Source organism: Kogia breviceps, chromosome 14, assembly GCF_026419965.1.
Source record: "Kogia breviceps isolate mKogBre1 chromosome 14, mKogBre1 haplotype 1, whole genome shotgun sequence".
NCBI lineage: Eukaryota > Metazoa > Chordata > Mammalia > Artiodactyla > Physeteridae > Kogia > Kogia breviceps.
Genome location: NC_081323.1, coordinates 5,359,621 through 5,378,361, shown reverse-complemented (window position 1 = coordinate 5,378,361; position 18,741 = coordinate 5,359,621). Strand labels below are relative to the sequence as shown.

Genomic DNA, 18,741 nt, shown 5'->3' with positions numbered 1-18,741 from the left:
CCGGGGAGGTGAGGTTTGAGCCGTGGGAAGAACCCTGCCAGCAGCGAGAGCAGCAGGTGCAAAGGCCCTGTGCTCGGAGAAGCATGTGCAGTCTGGGGGACAGAAGGAGCTCTGGGTGGCCGGAGTGGGGACAGTGAGCTGGCGGTAAGCTGGGGAGGTAGGCTGAGGGAGGCCCTGGCCTGGGGGGTGGGGAACAGTCGGGGTTTGGCTCTGGGCGAAAGGGAGGCCCCTGTGGGGACGTGCCTGAGTGGCGTGGTCTCCCGGACTGTTTTTAAGACGACCCCTGGCCGCGGGGTAGGGGGCGGCGCAGCAGGCCTGCCAGGTCTGGGTGGATGCAGGCTTGCTGCTGGGGGACTGGGGGAGAACCGGGGGAATTGGGGGACCGGGGGTGGGGTGGGGTGGACGTGGGCAGGGGAGTCCCCGAGGACAGAACGTGCCGGGCCTGTGCCCTTTTAGAAGCCTGCAGAGCAAGCACACGGAGGCCGGCGGCACCCTGACCTTTCTGGGGAGTAGATGGGGAGCTGAGGAGCCCGCTGGACACACACCCTGTTCCCCGGTGCCAGGCGCGTGGGACCTCCCCCGTCGTGGTGTGCGGGCCTGGGAAGGGGGTGCAGGGGCTGTGCTCAGATGGGGCCAGCCGGCGGTTTGGCTGGGGTTTCCTTCTCATCGAAGAGTCCAGTGGGTTCCCGTGTGTGTGTGTGTGTGTGTGTGTGTGTGTGTGTGTGTGTGTGTGTGTGTGCGCGCGCGTGCGCGCGCACACCACCTCAGTCCCTTGGTCCCCAGCTGGCCTCTTCCCAGCCCTCTGCATGGGTGTCTGTGGTCGTGACAGTGGTATTTGCCTTTTTCTTTGTAGTTTACAGCAGGGGCTCGACCTTGCCATGATGCTGGAGGATTCTTCGTGGTTGGCGGGGGGCGGGGGGGCATCCTGCGCCGTGGGATGTTGGTAGCGTCCCCGGCCTCCACCTGCTGGCTGCCACTGGCACCCCCCCAGCCCCCAGTGTGACAACCAGGAATGTCCCAGATGCAGCTGCGTGTCCCCTGGGGGCAGAGCCTCTGTGGCTGAGAAATGCTGTTCCAGGGGAGGGTCTCGGTTCTTAAGCCCTGACGTCAGCCTCTGCCAGACCTGTTTTACAGATGGGAAAACCGAGACTCACAGAAGCTCTGTAACTTGAGCGCAGAGCTGAGGGCCCCGGTCCCCTTTCTGGGGGCGGGGGGCGGGGAGCCTCACAGCTTGCTCCCCGCTTGACTCAGCAGTGCTTACCCAGCGGCAGAACCCGCACCAGCCGTTGTCTCCCCGGCTGTGTGACTGCTGGTCCTCGGCCTCTCTGAGCCTTGGTTTCCCTCTCTGGGAAGTAGGGTAACAGCAGCACCTGTTTTATGACTGTGAAATGCTTCGTAAGTTATCTTGGGCTTTTCACAAACAGAGTGGGGAGTGGGGACGGGGTGCTTGAGGGAAACAGGTGAACAGATAGAGACACGCAGTGTCCCCGCAGGTCAGGAAGAAAGGGAGTGTCCCCCTTCCTCTCACCCTGAAGCTTATTCGCCCACACCGTGTCTGCGCGTCTCCCAGCAGGGCAGCTCCGTGGGGGCCAGAGCAGAGCTTAGCCCTGACGACACGGAGTGTCAGAAACCTGGTAAACGTGACAGCTGCCTTGGCCAGCAGCCTTGAGGCAGGTGTGTCCAGAAACCTGTCATTTCAGAGCCCTGGGTACTTTTTTTTTTTTTTTGCAGTACTTGGGCCTCTCACCGCTGTGGCCCCTCCCGTCGCGGAGCACAGGCTCCGGACGCGCAGGCTCAGCGGCCACGGCTCACGGGCCCAGCCGCTCCGCGGCACGTGGGATCTTCCCGGACCGGGGCACGAACCCGCGTCCCCCGCATCGGCAGGCGGATTCTCAACCACTGCGCCACCAGGGAAGCCCGACCCCGGGTACTTCTGCCGTGTGGACAGTGTGTGCTTGGTCTAGGCAGTGGTTCTGCAGTGCCAGTGTGTATCCGAATCCCCGGGGGCCTGGCAGATGCAGATTCCCGGACCCCATCTGACTTGGCAGTCTGCGAGGATCCACATTTTTAGCAAAATGCTGTCTGAGGCAGTGGTGCCCCTGCCCGTGTTGGGAGAAGTTCTGGGCTGAAAGCTTCCGTAGCTTCCCACTAAAGAATGTTCTAGGGTTCCGGGAGCCACGTGGGGCTCACGTGGTGGGGCATCGATGACGCCCAGGACGGCACGGTGGGCACTGCACCAAGACACGCTCCATCGTGTGTCCCCTGGCTCCTTTTCAGAGAGGCATCTGGGCGGCCGGGGCCCCTTGTCCTTCTCGGAGGGGTCTGTGCCCGCCGGCTGTTGGTCAGCACTGCGTGTCCAGCCCCTCCCGTGGCCCGGCCCTGGGCGAGGCACCACCTGCTCGTGTGAGGTCCAGTGGCGGAGATGGGCCAGGAGCTCAGGCTCTGAGCAGCTGCCCTCTCCTCCTAGAAGCCTCTCCCGACCACTCCCAGCTCTGGTTCACGGGTTGGTGTGTTTGTGTGCCTCTGGAATCCAAGCGTCGAGAGGCCCGGGCCTGGGTCATCTGCTCACTGCTGCACCCTTGCCCAGAGCACACCACAGACAGGTGGGAAGGCTGGTTGCAGCTTGGGCGGCTAAGGCGGGGTTTGAACCCAGGCCCCGCTCTGTTGAGGGCTCGTGTTCCCATCGGGGAGGCAGGGGTGGGGAGTGGGCAGTAGAAACTCCTCATAGGGCGCAGAGGGAGAGTGGGTGCCATGGCCTGGGCCATGGCGCAGGGTTCCTGGCCAAAGCTGCCTGGCTTCCTGACAAGCAGCCGTGTGTGGCCTTGGCGACCATAGGCGTGCTACCACCCAGGAGCAAATGACGGGGAGGCGGGGACCTGGTATAGGAGCTCCCCGGCCGGGGGGAGCGGGCCCCTCCAGGACCGGCCCAGGTGTGCCCAGGCCTCACCCACAGGCGTTTGCTGCTGGATCCATGCGGCTGTGCGCCCGTCACCACCCTAGCTCTCTGCTCACTGGGTCGTTCACCCCTCGCCCAGGATTTGCCCCTTGTATTTGTGCGTTTATTGTGGTAAGGTACACGTCATCTAAAATCTGCTGTTCTAGGGCATTAAATATATTCACAGTCGTGTGGCCATCCCCACTATCTGATTCAGACCTTTAACGTCACCCAGAAGGAGACCCACAGCACTCACTCCCCTCCCCTGCTTTCCAAAGGCCCTGCAGTGTAACCACTTTCTCTCTGGCTTTGCTTTTGTGGAGATTCCACGTGAATGGAATCATTCAGTCTGTGGCCTTTTGTGTCTGGCCTCTTTCACTCAGCATCGTGTCCTCAAGGTTCATCCATCCACACAGTGGCGTGTGTCAGCGCGTTATTCTTTTTTATGGTGGAATAATACTCCTTGGCGTGGATACACTGCAATCTGGAAATCCATTCATCAGTGGATGGATGCTCGGCTGGGTGCTCGGCTGGGTGCTCGGCTGTGTGCTCGGCTGGGAGCTCGGCTGGGTGCTCGGATGGGAGCTCGGATGGGAGCTCGGATGGGTGCTCGGATGGGAGCTCGGATGGGTGCTCGGATGGGAGCTCGGATGGGTGCTCGGATGGGAGCTCGGATGGGAGCTCGGATGGGAGCTCGGATGGGAGCTCGGATGGGTGCTCGGATGGGAGCTCGGATGGGTGCTCGGATGGGAGCTCGGATGGGAGCTCGGATGGGTGCTCGGATGGGAGCTCGGATGGGTGCTCGGATGGGAGCTCGGATGGGAGCTCGGATGGGTGCTCGGATGGGAGCTCGGATGGGTGCTCGGATGGGAGCTCGGATGGGTGCTCGGATGGGTGCTCGGATGGGAGCTCGGATGGGTGCTCGGATGGGTGCTCGGATGGGAGCTCGGATGGGTGCTCGGATGGGTGCTCGGATGGGTGCTCGGATGGGAGCTCGGATGGGAGCTCGGATGGGTGCTCGGATGGGAGCTCGGATGGGAGCTCACTTTTCCTTTTTGGCTGTTGTGGGTAGTGCTTCTTATTCGCCTTTGTGCCTGTGAATCCATTTGCCTTTTAGAGATGCTCGGACCCACATGCAACCCTTATACAGCCTCCTTCCAGGCCTTTTCTTTGCATTCAAAACATTGCCTTACATAAAGTTGCCCTCAGTCAACTCTTGGACCCATAAAAATGGCAGTTTCCTACAATTCCACCTCACCCATCCTTGGCACGGATATAAATACACATTTGATTTTTTTAGCATGAACATTATCACCATTCAGTATAAATATCACAGTTTTGCATAAACAGTGTCTCTGTTCTGTGGCTTGGCTTTCTCTCCCGGCAGCGTGGAGGGGGCGGCTCAGGGCTGAGCGTGGACCTCGTCCTGCTGCCATGTAGGGTGGTCTGGGGCCACTGGACGCTGCTCCGTCCCCGTGGACGACGCTCGGGTTTCTCTGCGTTTTTGCTGTTCCCAGGGGTGCCGCCGGGACCCACCGAGCCCCTGTGCTTGTTCGGGAGGGAGGGCTGCCGGATGCCGAGGGGCCTGGCGGGGGCAGGGAGCCCAGCTTCCAGGGCCCGGCTTTCCGTCCCTTTGCTCTCCCAGAGCTGCCAGGCCTGCGGGAACGCCGGGAGGGAACGTTTCCCTTTTCCTTTCAAAGCAGCTTCTCTTCGGAATGGAAGGGGGTCCGGTCCGGGGTCCAGGGCCTGTCTCACAGGCGTGGAGGGAAGCTGGGGCAGCCCCCAAGTCTGTAACCACGTCAGCCCCGTCCTGTGTGACTTGTGCAGGCCTGAGAGGAGGAGGAGCTGATGCTGGAGGCCACGGCGTCTGCCCCGCCGAGGCCGCTGTGTGCCCGCCGCTGCCGTGGGGCCCGGCGCTGGCTGCCAGAGCGGGCACCTGCTGGTACTGCCTTCCTGAGCCTCAGTTGCTCCGTCTGCAGCGTGTGGGGTCGCCCCTACAGTGGAGCGCTGCACGCATGGGGCCTGCGGTGGGCAGCCTGCAGGGAGGGCCGAGTGCGGGGTGCAGCTCTCAGCTCCCAGGCTGATGCCCGGGGGGCCTTGGGCGAGGCACCTCCAAGACCAGTTTTTCTGTTGTAAAATGAGACGGTTACCTGAAGGCCAGCCTGGGGGAAGGGTCAGCCAGTTACTGTGTGTGAGGCACCAGCCGGCGGAGCCTTGGCCCTGAGGCTCTGGCCGTCACCTTTGCCCGCAGCACTGTCCTTGCGGCTACACTTGTACTCCATCGTTGGCTTCATTCACTCAGCAAGTGAGCCCGTGCCTAAGCCGGGGTCTGTGTTGTCGGTTCATGGGTGGCTGACGTTGTAGTCAGGGCAGACAGATGTGATAAACAAGTAAATTGTGCAGGGTGTCACTGGGAGGTGGCAGACGCTGGGAAGATGAACCCAGGGAAGTGGGGGGACAGGGCTGGCTTCATGGACATGTGACCTGGGTGATCACACAGGGACCTGTGCTCAGAAGGGCTTGTGCTGGATTTAATGCTTTGGTGCTGAAATTGTTCATCATTTTTAAACTCCCCACCCCTGCCCCCAAATCATGTTGTGTTGCTCCTGTGGGGGATGGGTGGTGTTTGGGGTGTAGGGTGGGATGGGGGTGCTGCCTGGAGGGGTTCATGGAGGAGACATTTGAGTGCAGACTTGAAGAAGGGAGGTGGGAGCCCTGTGGGTCGCTGGGGAAAGTGCTGTGCAGGTTGTGGTCATGGCCGGTGCAAAGGCCCTGTGGTAGGAGCACCATTATTGTTGTAATTGCACCCATTTTACAGATAAGGAAGTAGAGATGCCGGGGGGGGGGTACGACACAGCATCACCCGGCTCTTCCAGCACCTCCACTCCACCCGAGCCAGCTGTGTTTCCCCGCTCTGTCGCCCGACCCCGACCCTGACCCTGACCCTCTCTGCTTGGCCCCACAGGCTGACCCCCCACTACATCTACCCACAAGCCATCGTCCAGCCCAGCGTGGTGATTCCGGCGGCCCCAGTCCCGTCACTGTCCTCGCCCTACATTGAGTACACACCGGCCAGCCCGGCCTACGCCCAGTACCCGCCGGCCACCTACGACCAGTACCCGTATGCCGCCTCGCCCGCCACAGCCGCCAGCTTTGTGAGCTACGGCTACCCGGCCGCCGTGCCCCAGGCCCTCTCGGCCACGGCCCCCGCGGGCACTGCCTTCGTGCAGTACCAGCCTCAGCAGCTGCAGCCCGACAGGATGCAATGAGGGCCGTTTCTGCCCCTGCAACTGTGGCCCCATCATCACATGCTGGGCGGGTGCCGGCCGAGCCCAGGGGTGCACCCCGCACCTGTGCCTCGGGAGACCCCGCGGGACCCCACCTGCACCCCGGGCGGCCCAGAGACCACTTCTCTTTACACCCAGGACTGTCGCACCTTGAGGGAGGACTTTGAGAGAAAAGAGTGACCAAGAGCCATTTGAAGATCAGCCTGAATGTCGCACACGCACTGTCCCCGTCCTCCCGCACCCCTGGAGCCTGTGGGCGGTCCCCCCAGCATCCTGTGGGGCCTTCTGGACCCTCCACAGACCCCGGCGGCCCTCTGGGGTGAGCAGAAACTTTGTCCCGTTCAGAGAGGCCTTACTCCAGGGAAGCCCGGGATGACGAAGTGTGTTGACTGTTGTCGCTCTGTCTGCACAGCTGTGAACCGTGCGTGGGGGGGATCACCGGCCCCCTGAATTCCCATTTTCTAAATGCTGGCCCCGGGGCGCTCCCCCCCCCCCGGCCCCCAGACGCCCAGGTGCATCAGGGCCACCGGTGACCGGCGACGGGGCAGCTGGCCGTGGTCCTTTACGTCGAAGCACTGCGACTTTTTTTTCTTATCATCATTGTTTTGCTACTAAGATGATTTCAGAATTTCAGTCTATTTTTTCAGCAGAGACTCCCACCACCAAGAATCCAAAACCTGTTTTTGACTTTGAAAGACTCGCTTTTGTCGATGGCTCTACACCCGAGGAGCCAGTGACAGTATTTCTGTGATAAGGTGTCTGCTGGCCTGGGCGCCCGAGCCACTCAGAGGGTGGGCGTCTCCAGACAGTAAGTTGTCTTAAGCTTGTCCCCCTCCCTACGGCCGTGACGGGGTTGCGGGCCAAGGGGCTGGACCGCAGCGTCCTGGCCGGCAGGGTGGAGGCTCAGAGTGCCCCCCGCATCCCCCCGCGGTGTCGCCTGCTGTGTATGTACCAGCCCAAGCAGCTCGGGATTGAGCTGAGACACATCTGCTTGCCTTGGGGGCTCGGGGACGGGGGAGGTGACAGTTCCCACAGCCCGGGATGGGGCTCTGGTGGGGGGGAGGGGAGAGTGAGATGAGGGGACAGGCCCGAGTGGGTTGGGGCGTGTGGGCTGCTCCTGCAGACCTACCTCAGGGAAGTGGGAGGCCTCGGGGCTGCTGCACATGGGCAGGCGCTACCCTGCACGCCAGGGCAGAGTCAAGGCCCAGAAAGCAAAGGTAGCTCAGATTCTAATAATATTTTTATTAGAATGTTCTGATTATAAAAATAAAACTTGTTTTCTTTAAAGAAAAAGTGGGTCTGTAGTTTTTCCCTCGAAGTGGGCGCCTCTGAGCCCCATAGCCAGCAGGCTCAGTCTCTGCTGTGCTCAGAGCAGGGCCCTGGGGGCAGAGGCTGGGCGGCTCCACCAGAGCCTGGTGGGACAGGGGGCGGCTCCTTGGAGAAAGCAGAGCACTGCTGGCAGAACCAGGGCAGGAGCTGCTGAGAAGGCATAGGAGCAGGTGTCCAGGCCCCCTGCCCTCAGGGTGCTGGCAGCCGGGCGCGGCGCAAGTCGGGAAGGGACGTCTGGGTGTGCGGGAGAGGGGCTGCATCCCGGGATGGTCCCGGGCCCCCCCACCATCCGGCTGGAGCCCCGACTCAGCACTGGGGGAATCACGGGGGCCTCCTGGAGGGGGTGTGCAGGCTGGAGAGGAGGTTCATTCACTCATTGCCTCACTTTCTCCTTCATTCATTCATTCTGAGAAATGGCGTGTGCTGGGTCACATGCAAAGCACTGGGGATAGTCATAAAGCACACAGTCCTGCCCGCTGGGGTTTCTAATCTGCTGGGGGCACGCAGCAGGCATGCAAACCAGTGGGGCAGATGCAGCAAACGCAGATGGGGCAATTTCATATGCTGGTCAGGACGTATTACCGGGGTTGATGAAGGATGAGTGGCTTCCAGGCAGGAGGAACAACAGGTGCAAAGGCCCTGGGACGAAGCCAGTGTGGCTGGAGAGGCACAGTGAGGGGAGGGTCAGTGGGAGGTGAGCTTCGGAGGTGATGGGGCTGGGGCGGCAGCAGAGACCCGGTGGACGGATGTGCCGTGAGCGCAGTCGGGAGCGGGGGTGGCGACGCGCAGACACGGCCTGGCCAGCTCAGCACGGTGTGGTCGGTGCCATGGGGGAGGGGAGGGCTGCACAGGGGCGAGGGGCCACCGCGGGGTAGCTGGGCCGTGCAGGAGGGAGGGCTTCCTGGTGGTCTGGGGGAGTGGGGTGGGCACTCCTGGTGCGGAGACCAGGCTGGGCAGAGCTCGGAGGTTGCGGCTTGGCCTCCTTTGGGACGGTCGCTCTCCAGACACCAGGCTTGTCCTCCCCGCGACCACCGCCCCAACCCTGCAGAGCGGAGCTCGGCCTCGCAACACAACACACGCATCTGTCCCACCTCGTTCGTTCACCTACCGCGCACAGCGGGCGAGCCAGGCTCCTTACGGTCACTCTGAACTCCTCCCTCTCCTTCACAGCCGACTCCTGCTAAGCCTGTCTCACATCTGCCCTCCTCCTCCCCTCCTTGCCCCTTCTCCGCTTCCAGCCCCAGTCCAGGACCACACCCTCTTTCCTGGCCCCTTGCAGTGGCCCCTTCATTGCTTCTGCCCCATCCTTCTTCAGTCCACACTCCACGTGCAGTTAGAGGGTCCTGTTCAACGTGCAGCTAGAGGGTCTTGGCTCCTCCAGCTCCTCTCTGTGGCTCCCCATCATCCTTGAGGAAAAAGCCAAAAAGCTGTCACTGTGGTCTGTGAGGCCCCTGCCCACACTGGGCACAGCTCACCCACCACAGGACCTTTGCACCTGCTGTTGAATCCTCCAGCTTTTACCTGCCGGCCTCCTTCAGCTCTCAACACGGAAGTGTCTTTGTCCCGGCGGCCTCCTCCGACCCCAGTCTCGGTCCAGGCAGCTGAACTGTGTCTCCCTTCGTCTGCGTCCTCACCTGTCTCTGTCCCACCCGCGTTAGAACACCGACGCCAGGGGGCAGGGGCTGGCTGCCTCGTGTCCTGCTGTTCCCCCACACCTAGTGTTGTGCCAGGCCTGCCAGCACTCAGAACTTGATTCCGGCAGAGGACACCAGCGGGAGCTTTGGGACCATCCATCCCGGCTGGAGCGTGCTTGGCAGATCTGAGACTGGGGCCAGGGAAAGGGGGGGCGGGCAGAGGTCAGAGTTGCTGCAGGGAATGGGGTGGAGGAGATGCATGGGGAGCACAGCACCTGCATGGAGCTGGGCAGCTGGGTCTGACCTCAGAGTCCAGTGACAACTCCGCATGGGCAGCCCTTGGCTTTGAAGTGAGATGGGTCACCCAGATTCGGGAGGTGGCTGGGGGTGACCGGGAGCCACCTTCTCTGCTCTGTCCTAGCGTCCCTGTGGGATCTCCTCGGGCCCTTTCCAATCCCTTTGATTCTGAGATTTGCAAATCCCCCCTTTCTGTAGTCCAGGCCCCCAGCCTCTGCCCAGGGACGGGCCAGGGTTCCCGGGGTCAAGTCAGGTGGGATCCTGCCAGGCAGGGTCCCCTTTTCTTACCTGGAACCAATGATGCCCCTCCCTGCCTGCCCCTGCCACCTGCCCGTCTCTCCCTCTGGCTGGGTCTTAGTTTGCAAACACTGGCAGGGGGTCAGGGAGGTCAACATGGGGCTTCCAGCTCAGAGGAGACATGCTGCGGCTGATAAGGGCCGGGGGGCCATGGAGAGGGTTGCAGGTGCTGCCAGGGTTATCGGGAGGGCCACTTGTGGCCAGCCCGTTTCCTGTCACTATCGGCCAGTGGCAGCCTCTGGGACAGACCTCGAGGACTCGAAAACATCCTCCTGGAGCCCAGGATTGAGGGCTCTGGACGGTGGCAAACCCAGGAGAGACATAGAGCTTGCAGAGTCAGGGCACTGAGTTCAGAGCAGGGGCGAGCTGAGGGCGGCAGGGCCGTGATCTGTGCCCGCGGGGGATGCGGTGACGATGATTGTAAATGACGATGGTGAACACTGCTTCTAACGTCCGCGGTGCGGACTCGGCTCAGGTGCTGTGCAAGCGCTTTTCACGGATGGTTGGTTACCCACGAGGTGAACGCTCAGAGTGGCCCCCTTGCACAGATGGGGAAACTGAGACACGGGAGCGGAGCCACCACTGCCCAGGCCCCTGAGGAGCACCGTGGGAGGTGCTCTGCCGTGGAGCTGAAGGGCGTGGGCCTGACCCGCGGCCCTGGTCCCCCCCAGGCCAGCAGGGTGAGCTCGGCCAGGCCTCCACCTCCCTGAGCCTCACTGGGAATGGGGCCATGATGATCCTCTGAGGCCGGGGCTCTGTCCCTTCTCCGCTGCGTCCCCAGCAGACAGTGTAGTGAGAGTGGCCCCAGTGATTGGTTCAGGGATAGGCATATGACCCAGTCTGGGTCAGTGAGTCAGTCCTGGATTTCTGCTGGCACTCCTGGGGGAAGGAAGCTGTCTCTCTGCTGGGGAAGCCAATCTGGGAGCAGATAAGCCTGGAGCTGCTGGGGTGGGGGTAGGGTGTGTGGGGGGGTGGGGTGAAGGGGTGGGGTTGAGAGGTGGGACTATTTGTGCTCATGGAGAGACCGTCTGAGAAGGAAGCCAGAACTAGGGAAAGTAGAGCTGAGGAGTGAAGATAGGGTCTTAGTGACATCTTTGGGGCCCCTTGATCCAGCTATGCCTGAGTTAGAAACTGACCTTTTCCATTACAAGAGCTAATAAATTTCCTTTTTCACTTAAGCCTATTTAATTTTTTTTTTCTGTTCCTTGCAATCAAGACTCTGGATATATACAATCTCAAAGGGGCTGCATTACTTACAAAATTAGGCTGAGTGACATACAATAAAAAACCCAAAATAACAGTGGTTTTTAACAAGTTACAAGTTTTTTTTTTCTCATGTAAAAGAAATCTGAAGCAGAAGGTCCAGTGTTTAAATGAGAGCTCCAGTTATCAGAATCAGGCTCCTTCTAACTTCCCATGGCACTATTTCAGTGCATGGTTTACTTTCTCAAGACCATCTCAGAGAACAGTGTAGCTGCCAGAACGCCAGCCATCACGTCTGGGTTCCAGGCAGCAGAAGGAAGAAGGAGGAAAGTGAAAGGAATACCTCAAGCTGGGACTTTCCATGGAGGCTTCTCAGAAATTGCACATTCCTTTTCCATTTCACTGCCCAGAACTTAGTCACATGGCCACCCCTAACTGTTGAGGGGTGGGTGGGTAATGCAGGGGCTTAGCTGGGTATATAGCTGGAGTACAGACAGCGTTTGGTTACTAAGGAAGAAGGTGGGAGTGTCCATCATGCAGTTTCTGTCTCAGACTCTGGCAGCAGTTAACTGTGAGTGCAGGATACTAATGTCTCATCCACAGGGGCTTTGTGGAGACTATCACTGACTCCGTCTCTCTTTCGACCTGCACACCAGCGAGGTGGGCTGGGTCTATCGTCATTATGCCCATTTCCCACATGGAGAAGTCGGGGCTCAGAGTGCTCACAGAATTTGCCTGGGGTCACCTGGCTCCCCAGGGGAAGTTCTGAGATGGCAGCCGAAGCTTCTCCCTCATGGTGTGTTCAGGTCTGGTGGACAGTCACCACGGGGCATCTCACCCTTGCGCAGGACTTGCAGCCCGAGGTGCTTTCGCATTTAGGGTCCTCGAGTGGGGTGCTGGGTCTGCTGCTGCCCGGGGGGAACCGCTTGGTGTTTTCCGGTGTACTGGCTCTTTTCCTCCTGGTCAGAACCCTCCCACAAGGGGTGGGCTCACAGTCCCATTTTACAGAGGGGAAGACTGGGGTTCAGAGGGGCTACGTGGTTGAACGTAGCTGGTCCAGGCTTGGGTTTGTCCGTCTGACTCCAAAGCCTGTGTTGTTGGCTCTGCGGCCTCCGGGAGCTTGAGGTGGAACATCTTGGCCCGGGCTTCCCCCCTCGCCTCCACCCTGCCTGCTGCCTCCAGGCAAGCAGACCCCATCGGGCCAACATGGTGCAGTGCCAAGGGCCAGATGCTTGGGCACCTCTGGCTCCGTCTCTGGGCAATAACTGGGTCGTGGTTACATCACCTGCACAGGGGGTAATCCTCACGGTCGGCCTCCCTGGGTCACCACTGGGATGAAAGGGGGTGACTTGGGCAAAGTGCTCAGTGATAGCCCCCTGTGGGGTAGGTGCCCAGCTCCTGGAGCCCCAGGTCCCCATGCCAGTGGGAAAGCTGAGCGAGCAGTGGCGGGTGGAGGTGAGAAAACCACCCTAATTCCTGTGAAAGCCGCCGGCTGCCTCCCAGAGCCCCGCCTGTGGATGAAGGACCCCGTGTTTCCAGTCAAATGAGGCAGCTCCCACCTTGTTTTACCCTCAGCTCTGGAACTAAGGCTGTCCTCAGAGCCCCAGAACTCATGAAAACTCTTCATCAAATACTTCCTACGGCTTTACATCTATTCTTTCTCTGAACCCCTCCAGCAACCTGTGGGAGGTTGAGCGTGCCCAGCTCACAGATGGGAAAACCGAGACTGGGGAGATTCAGCCGCTTGCCCGAGGCTGCAGAGCTGGCGTGGCCGAGCCAGGATTTGTCCACAAGAATCCTGAATCAGGAGGGCACACGCTGCCCTCCCCAGAGGGCTGAGCTCTGACCTCCCCTCCCCCGCCCCGTGCTCCTCTCCCTTGTCACCCGACCCCCTCCAGCATGTCCCTGCCCTGACTGCTGAGTCACACCTGTGCTTGTCCCCAGGGATGTAAACGCTGAACCGGACACCCCCTGGGTTTGGGGACCATCCAGATACAGCGAGGGTAACAGGGGCAGCTGTCCTGCGTGCCCTGGGGCTGGGTGTCTGCACAGGGCATGGTGTGGGGTGGGCACCTGGCCCCCCAGATACCTCCTGGGCCTCCTGCTGGGGCTGATAAGTGCACGGCCTCGTTTATCAGCCGCGTCTGCTCACTGCAAGCCTTGTGTACACATCGGGGTGCCCAGCAGCCTGTAGATCAAGGATGGGGCAACCCCACCCCCTGAAGCCCAGCCCACCAGACAGCTGAACTTGGTGCATTGAAGGCAGCCCAAGAGTTCCTGGTGCCTCCTGCTGGCTTCTTGGGCCCGGGATAGGGACATTTTTAGAGAAATTAAAGTTTTTCAAAAAATAAATTATAACATTAGAACTGGTGGGGAAAAATTCCAAAATTAAGGAAATCTATTAAAATAAGCTACACATGTGTATGAAAACGGGAGGAAGGAAATGGACTAGATGTTAATGGTACTAGGACTACAGGAGAGTTTTACTTTTCTCTTAACACAGTTCTGTACGATTTACAACTGAGCAAGAAAAACTGGAGAATGAAGTTGGCCATTTGGTTGATGTTACATCTGTGTGTTCATACCCCCCATACTAACAGGGTGGGGTCACTTTGGTGCCCGCAGGCTTGCTTATATTGCTCTTCTGTGTGTCTCTGATGAGCCGGAGCTGGGTGGGGTCCACAGCTGTCCTTGCCTCCACCCGCCTCTTGCCTGTGGGGACCCACTCGATCTTCTAAAAAGGTAACTCAGAGCATGCTGTTCCCTGGCCTAGAAGCCCCTGTGCCTCCCCACTGGCCTGGAAGACAATCTCAGTTCCTTGCCATGGCCGAACTGGGCCTGCCATCTCTCGGATGCCTTTGTCAAGAGCCACCCTCCCTCCAGGTGTCCTGTGCCGGCCCCTTTTTGTCCCTCAGCCTGAGTTCAAAAGTCACCAAGTCTCAGCTCAGATGTCATCCCCGCTCCCCACCTGCTAGATGCCTTCCCAGACCTTCTTGTCGAAGCTCTTGCCTCTACCCTGCCCGCCACCCTTGTTCTCTCTGATTTTTCTTTGGGGGCAGTGGTCTCTCTTTCTGTTGCCATCATCTGGGACAAGAGCCTGGACCTGGCCTCCGAGCGTCATAGGAATGAGTCTGGGCGCCCTCTGGCTCCTCCCTCTTCCTACTTGGAGCTGACCGGGTCCTCTGGGCTGCGTTCTCCTGACAACCCCACTCCTGCCTGACCTGAGGCCTCCCACCGTCCCTGCTGACCAGTGCTCAGCATGCCCGGGACTCACCGCTGTGTGGTGTGGACCTGGGCTCTGTCCCTTCGGCATACACGAGCTCTCCTGACCCAGGGAGAGGTGAGCATCGCAAGAGTCTGCTTGGCTCCCTTGGGCCCAGGATGAGGGAAGGGCTTGTGAAAAAGGCCATAAGCCTGAGTCTGGAGCTGCGGTTTAATAAGAGTCTCCAAGGTCAGAGGGGCTGTGGGACCGCCATGTTCCTCTTTGTGGGGAAGGAAGGACAGAGAATCCTGCACTTACTGAGCACCTCGCTTCCGCCAGGCCCTGCATTTGTTTGAATGGGGTGCCGCATTCACGCATTGCTTCTGTGATGATAAGAAACAAAAAGAGTGAAAAGAAATACAATCTCAGGGTAAAACGTTGGATGGCTGCAGAGTTCTGTAAAGTACAAAGGAATATCCCCTCCAATCCCAGATAACGTTTGTGTTTGTTTCTCCAGATTTCTCTGTAGCAAGGCAGGGACATAGTCATAAATATTTTCAAATGAGACCTCCCTACTTTTCAACGTGCTTGTCCGCTGACCTCCATAGCTCACGGCCCCCTTGTCGTTTCTGTGTTCCGTGAGCTCTGCTAACTTGTATCAGCGCCTACTGTGCACGGACTCTCTTCTAGGCCCTGTGGAGACGGCAGGGAACAAAGCAGACAAATCCCCGCCCTCACAGGGCTTTCAGTTTACTGGGAGAAGTGGGCATTAGACAAGGAAACAGTTAACTAAGCTCGTTATGGAAGCAGCAGGAGCTGGGGAGGAAATCAGCTGGTGATCACAGGGCCTTTGCATGAGCTGTTCTGCTGCGTGTGCCCTTCCCGCAGATGTTCACGCAGCGTCCATCCTTGGCCGACTCCTTGCCATCTCCCCACTCTGCACTCTGCTTGCCTGCCGCCTCTGGAGAACTTATCAGGGTTTGTGCATTTTATTTGCTCATTTAATATCTGTCTCCCATCCTGGACTGTAAGCTGGGAGGGGTAGGAGCAGGCCAGAGATATCCATGCTGGTACCCAGCCTCTGCACCCAATGCCGGGCACACAGAAGGGGGCTTATAATATGTGCTGGCCATATGAATTCTAAATAATTTAAATTAAATGATCTTGTAAGTTGAGGAGAGGCAATCTGAGGCAGTGGGGAGTGCATCTTCAGGAGAGGATGTGTGGGGAGTGGGTACCCTGCCTGTGGGCTCTGGACCCAGCCAGGACCTGACCTGGGAAGGGCCAGCAGAGTCCAGGCCTGGGGAAAGGAGGGATCGCCTGGTCTGGGTGTGAGGCAGGGATGAGAAGAACACCTCCCTCCCCACCCAAGTCTTCTGGGAAGGATCTAGGATGCCCGCGGGAGTGTGGGATGTGGATGCCTCCCGCGGGCTCCTCTGGGGATAGCCTCGGTCTCTTCTGAGGGCTGCACGATTCAGTTTTGACCATATTTGCCTCAGAGCCAAGTGGCCACCCCGTGGGGCCACGGTATAAATATCGGTTTGTTTACTCTGTGTCCCAGTTGAGCATGCTTCTGAGGAACGCAAGGCTTCCCTGTTGTTTAGCCCGTGAGTTTGGGAACCAGGCCCTTGGGGTGGGAGTTGTCCAGAGGTTCTGAGTCACATTTGCTGGGGTGGCTTGGGGCTCCTCGGCCCAGGCCACCCTGCCTGGTGCTCGTCTCCAGAAAGTAAAACAGGCAAATTCTCTGTGCGATCTCAAGCCCCCTTGTGTGGTGGCTTCTGTGGCCCTTGGCCCCCTAACTGTGCCCAAATGTCCCCCTGGGAACTAGCCGTTCCCTACATCTGTCCCCGAGTCTCAGGTGGCTCCAGATCCACCCCTAACCCCGTTGAGATGGGCATGTGACCCAGACCTGGCCAAAAAGAACGTTGCGTGCCACTGGCCTTAGTGACTGACTCGGGAGTAGACACATGGTCCAGCTACAGGCAATGAGAGTTCAGTGAGACTTATGATGGGACAGCTGGGAGAGGCAGGCCCCCCTTTCCTGTGGACTTAACCTGGGGGATGGGTGCCTGGAGCTGCCGGGGTGACCCATGGAGCCTGAGCATAAACCAGCTTAGGAGGCAGCAGAGAAATTAAATCCCGAGGACAGTGTTTAAACTGCTGGATCCAGCCATTCCTGAAGTCGGGCTGAGAGAGCCTGTCAATTCTATTTTTTCATTAAACCAGTGTATTAGTTTTCTATCAAATCGTCTCAAACTTAGTGGCTTAAAACAACACATAATAGATGATTATGTCCTACTTTTGTGGGTCAGAACTCCAGATACAGCATGACCCAGATTTTTCTTCAGCTTGGGGTGGCAGAAGTCAAGGTACCTGCAGAGCTGTGATCCTTACTGGGGGCTCTGGGGAAGAATCCTCTTCCAGGCTCATTCAGTTTGCTGGCTGAAGTCAGTTCCTTGTGGCTGTGGGACTGTGGTCCTCATTTCCTGCTAGCTGACAGCAGGGATAGGTCTTTGCTTCTAGAGGCTGCCCACATTCCTTCTCGTGTTTTCCACATGACTCCCTTCAGCCACGGTGGGTCAAGTCCCTCCTAGTGTTCAAATTTCTCCAACTTCCTCTTCTGCTGCACCTCTCTGCCTCCTGCTAGAGAAAGCTCTCTGTTTTTAATGACTTATGTGATTAGATTGACCCCGCCTGGATAACCCAGGATACTCTCCCTCTTTTAAGATCTATAACCTTAATCACATCTGCAAAGTCCCTTTTGCCATGTAACAATATATTCAAACTTAATATAGTCACAAGTTCCCAGGATTAGGACACAAATGTCTTGGAGGGAGGGGCGTTATTCCGCCCACTACAGCAGTCTGACTTGGGTTTTCTGTCATTTGCAAAGAAAAGAATCTTGAATGATTCACCCTCCTTTTGGAGAATTAGTTGGACATGACTGGCTTGTGCAGCTGAATTTCTGGCTTCAGGAATGGCTGGATCCAGCAGCTCAAGCACTGTTATAAGGATCCAAATTCTCTTTATTTCTCAGCCTATGTTGGTTTCAGGCTCAGAGTCCATGGCCCCTGGCTCCCACCCTCTGGGTTATTCTACAGGAAAGAAAATGTGTCTCCTTCCCGCTGGTCCCTAACCTTAGCCAAGCCCATCACAAAATCAACCTCCTTTATCTTGAAGGGCAGTCTAATATTTTGCTCTAAAATCCTCCACCTCGGTTAGATTCTCGCTCTCCCTTTGACTAGCCTCAGAACCATTGAATATTTTCCCCCAAGTGACAGCACATTGTGCCCCAAAGATTCTTATTTTGTTCCTTCTACAAATGTCCGAGCTTCTTCTCTATGCTAGGCACTGGAGGTGCAACAGTTAAAAAAAAAAAAAAAAAAAGTGGGTGGGGCTACTGACCTGACAGGGGCATAAGCAAAAAAAAAAAAAAAAAAATCACTGGCTTACAAATTTGTGAAGGAAACAAGCAGGTGAGGTAATGGAGAAGAACCGGGAGAGTCCAGGTGAGAGGTGGGTCCAGCAAAAGTCACTGGAGGGCTTCCGTGTTGGCACAGTGGTTAAGAATCTGCCCGCCAATGCAAGGGACACGGGTTCGAGCCCTGGCCCGGGAAGATCCCACATGCCACAGAGCAACTAAGCCCGTGCGCCACAACTACTGAGCCCACGTGCCACAACTACTGAAGCCTGCGCGCCTAGAGCCCGTGCTCTGCAACAAGAGAAGCCACCACAATGAGAAGCCTGTGCACTGCAACGAAGACCCAACACAGCCAGAAATAAATAAATAAATACATTTATTTATTTTTTTTTTTTTGTGGTTTTTGTGGTATGCGGGCCTCTCACTGTTGTGGCCTCTCCCTTTGCGGGGCACAGGCTCCGGATGCGCAGGCTCAGCGGCCATGGCTCACGGGCCCAGCCGCTCCGCGGCACGTGGGATCCTCCCGGACCGGGGCACGAACCCGTATCCCCTGCATCGTCAGGCGGATTCTCAACCACTGCGCCACCAGGGAAGCCCAATACATTTATTTTTTTAAAAAGTCACTGGAGAAAAGTCATGGAAGGGAGCAAGACGGTAGAGCGTTCCAGAGGCGGTCACAGCTTGTGCAAACGTCCTGAGGTCGGGTGCGCTGGGCCAGGTTGAGGACCTGCAGGGAGGCCGGGAGGGCAAGAGTAGTGTGGTCAGGGGAAGGCGGTTGAGGCTGGCAGAGTGGAGAGGGAACTGGGTGGGGATGAAATGCATTAACCTACCCCCGCTTCCTACAAAACAGAAACTGGCTTGGCTTTGGACTAGCAGCTTCGTGTGGGGGGGGTGGGAGCACCCCCCGACATCTTCCTCCCCTCCCCGGGGCACCGCCCCCTCCCCCAGCACCTCCGCCTGTGCAGTGACGGAGCCCGAGAGCATCGCCAGCACGACTTCCGCCCCTGCTTCCGCCGGCCTCTCAGAATAGCATTTGGCACCTCACTGAGGTTTCCACCTGCCGCCCCGGCCCTGTCTCCACCCGCCCTTCCTCTAGGAGGAGGGGAAGCACTATTGTTCCTCGGGTGGTTGACTTA

General features: G+C 58.4%; 1 protein-coding gene across 11 annotated transcripts in view; it reads left to right on the top strand.

Moving 5' to 3' along the window:
* The window catches only part of RBM38 (RNA binding motif protein 38), a 112,968-nt gene that overhangs the window by 8,625 nt on the left and 85,602 nt on the right, over positions 1-18,741 (top strand). Inside the window, exon 4 of one of the 11 annotated variants that reach the window (XM_059038978.2) lies at positions 5,901-7,515. The exons of the other annotated variants lie outside the window; for them this stretch is intronic. Coding sequence (XP_058894961.1) covers positions 5,901-6,204 — 304 coding nt within the window. The 3' untranslated portion in view covers positions 6,205-7,515. Of the gene's footprint in view, positions 1-5,900; positions 7,516-18,741 lie in introns of those variants that run through there. 11 annotated transcript variants of the gene reach the window in all.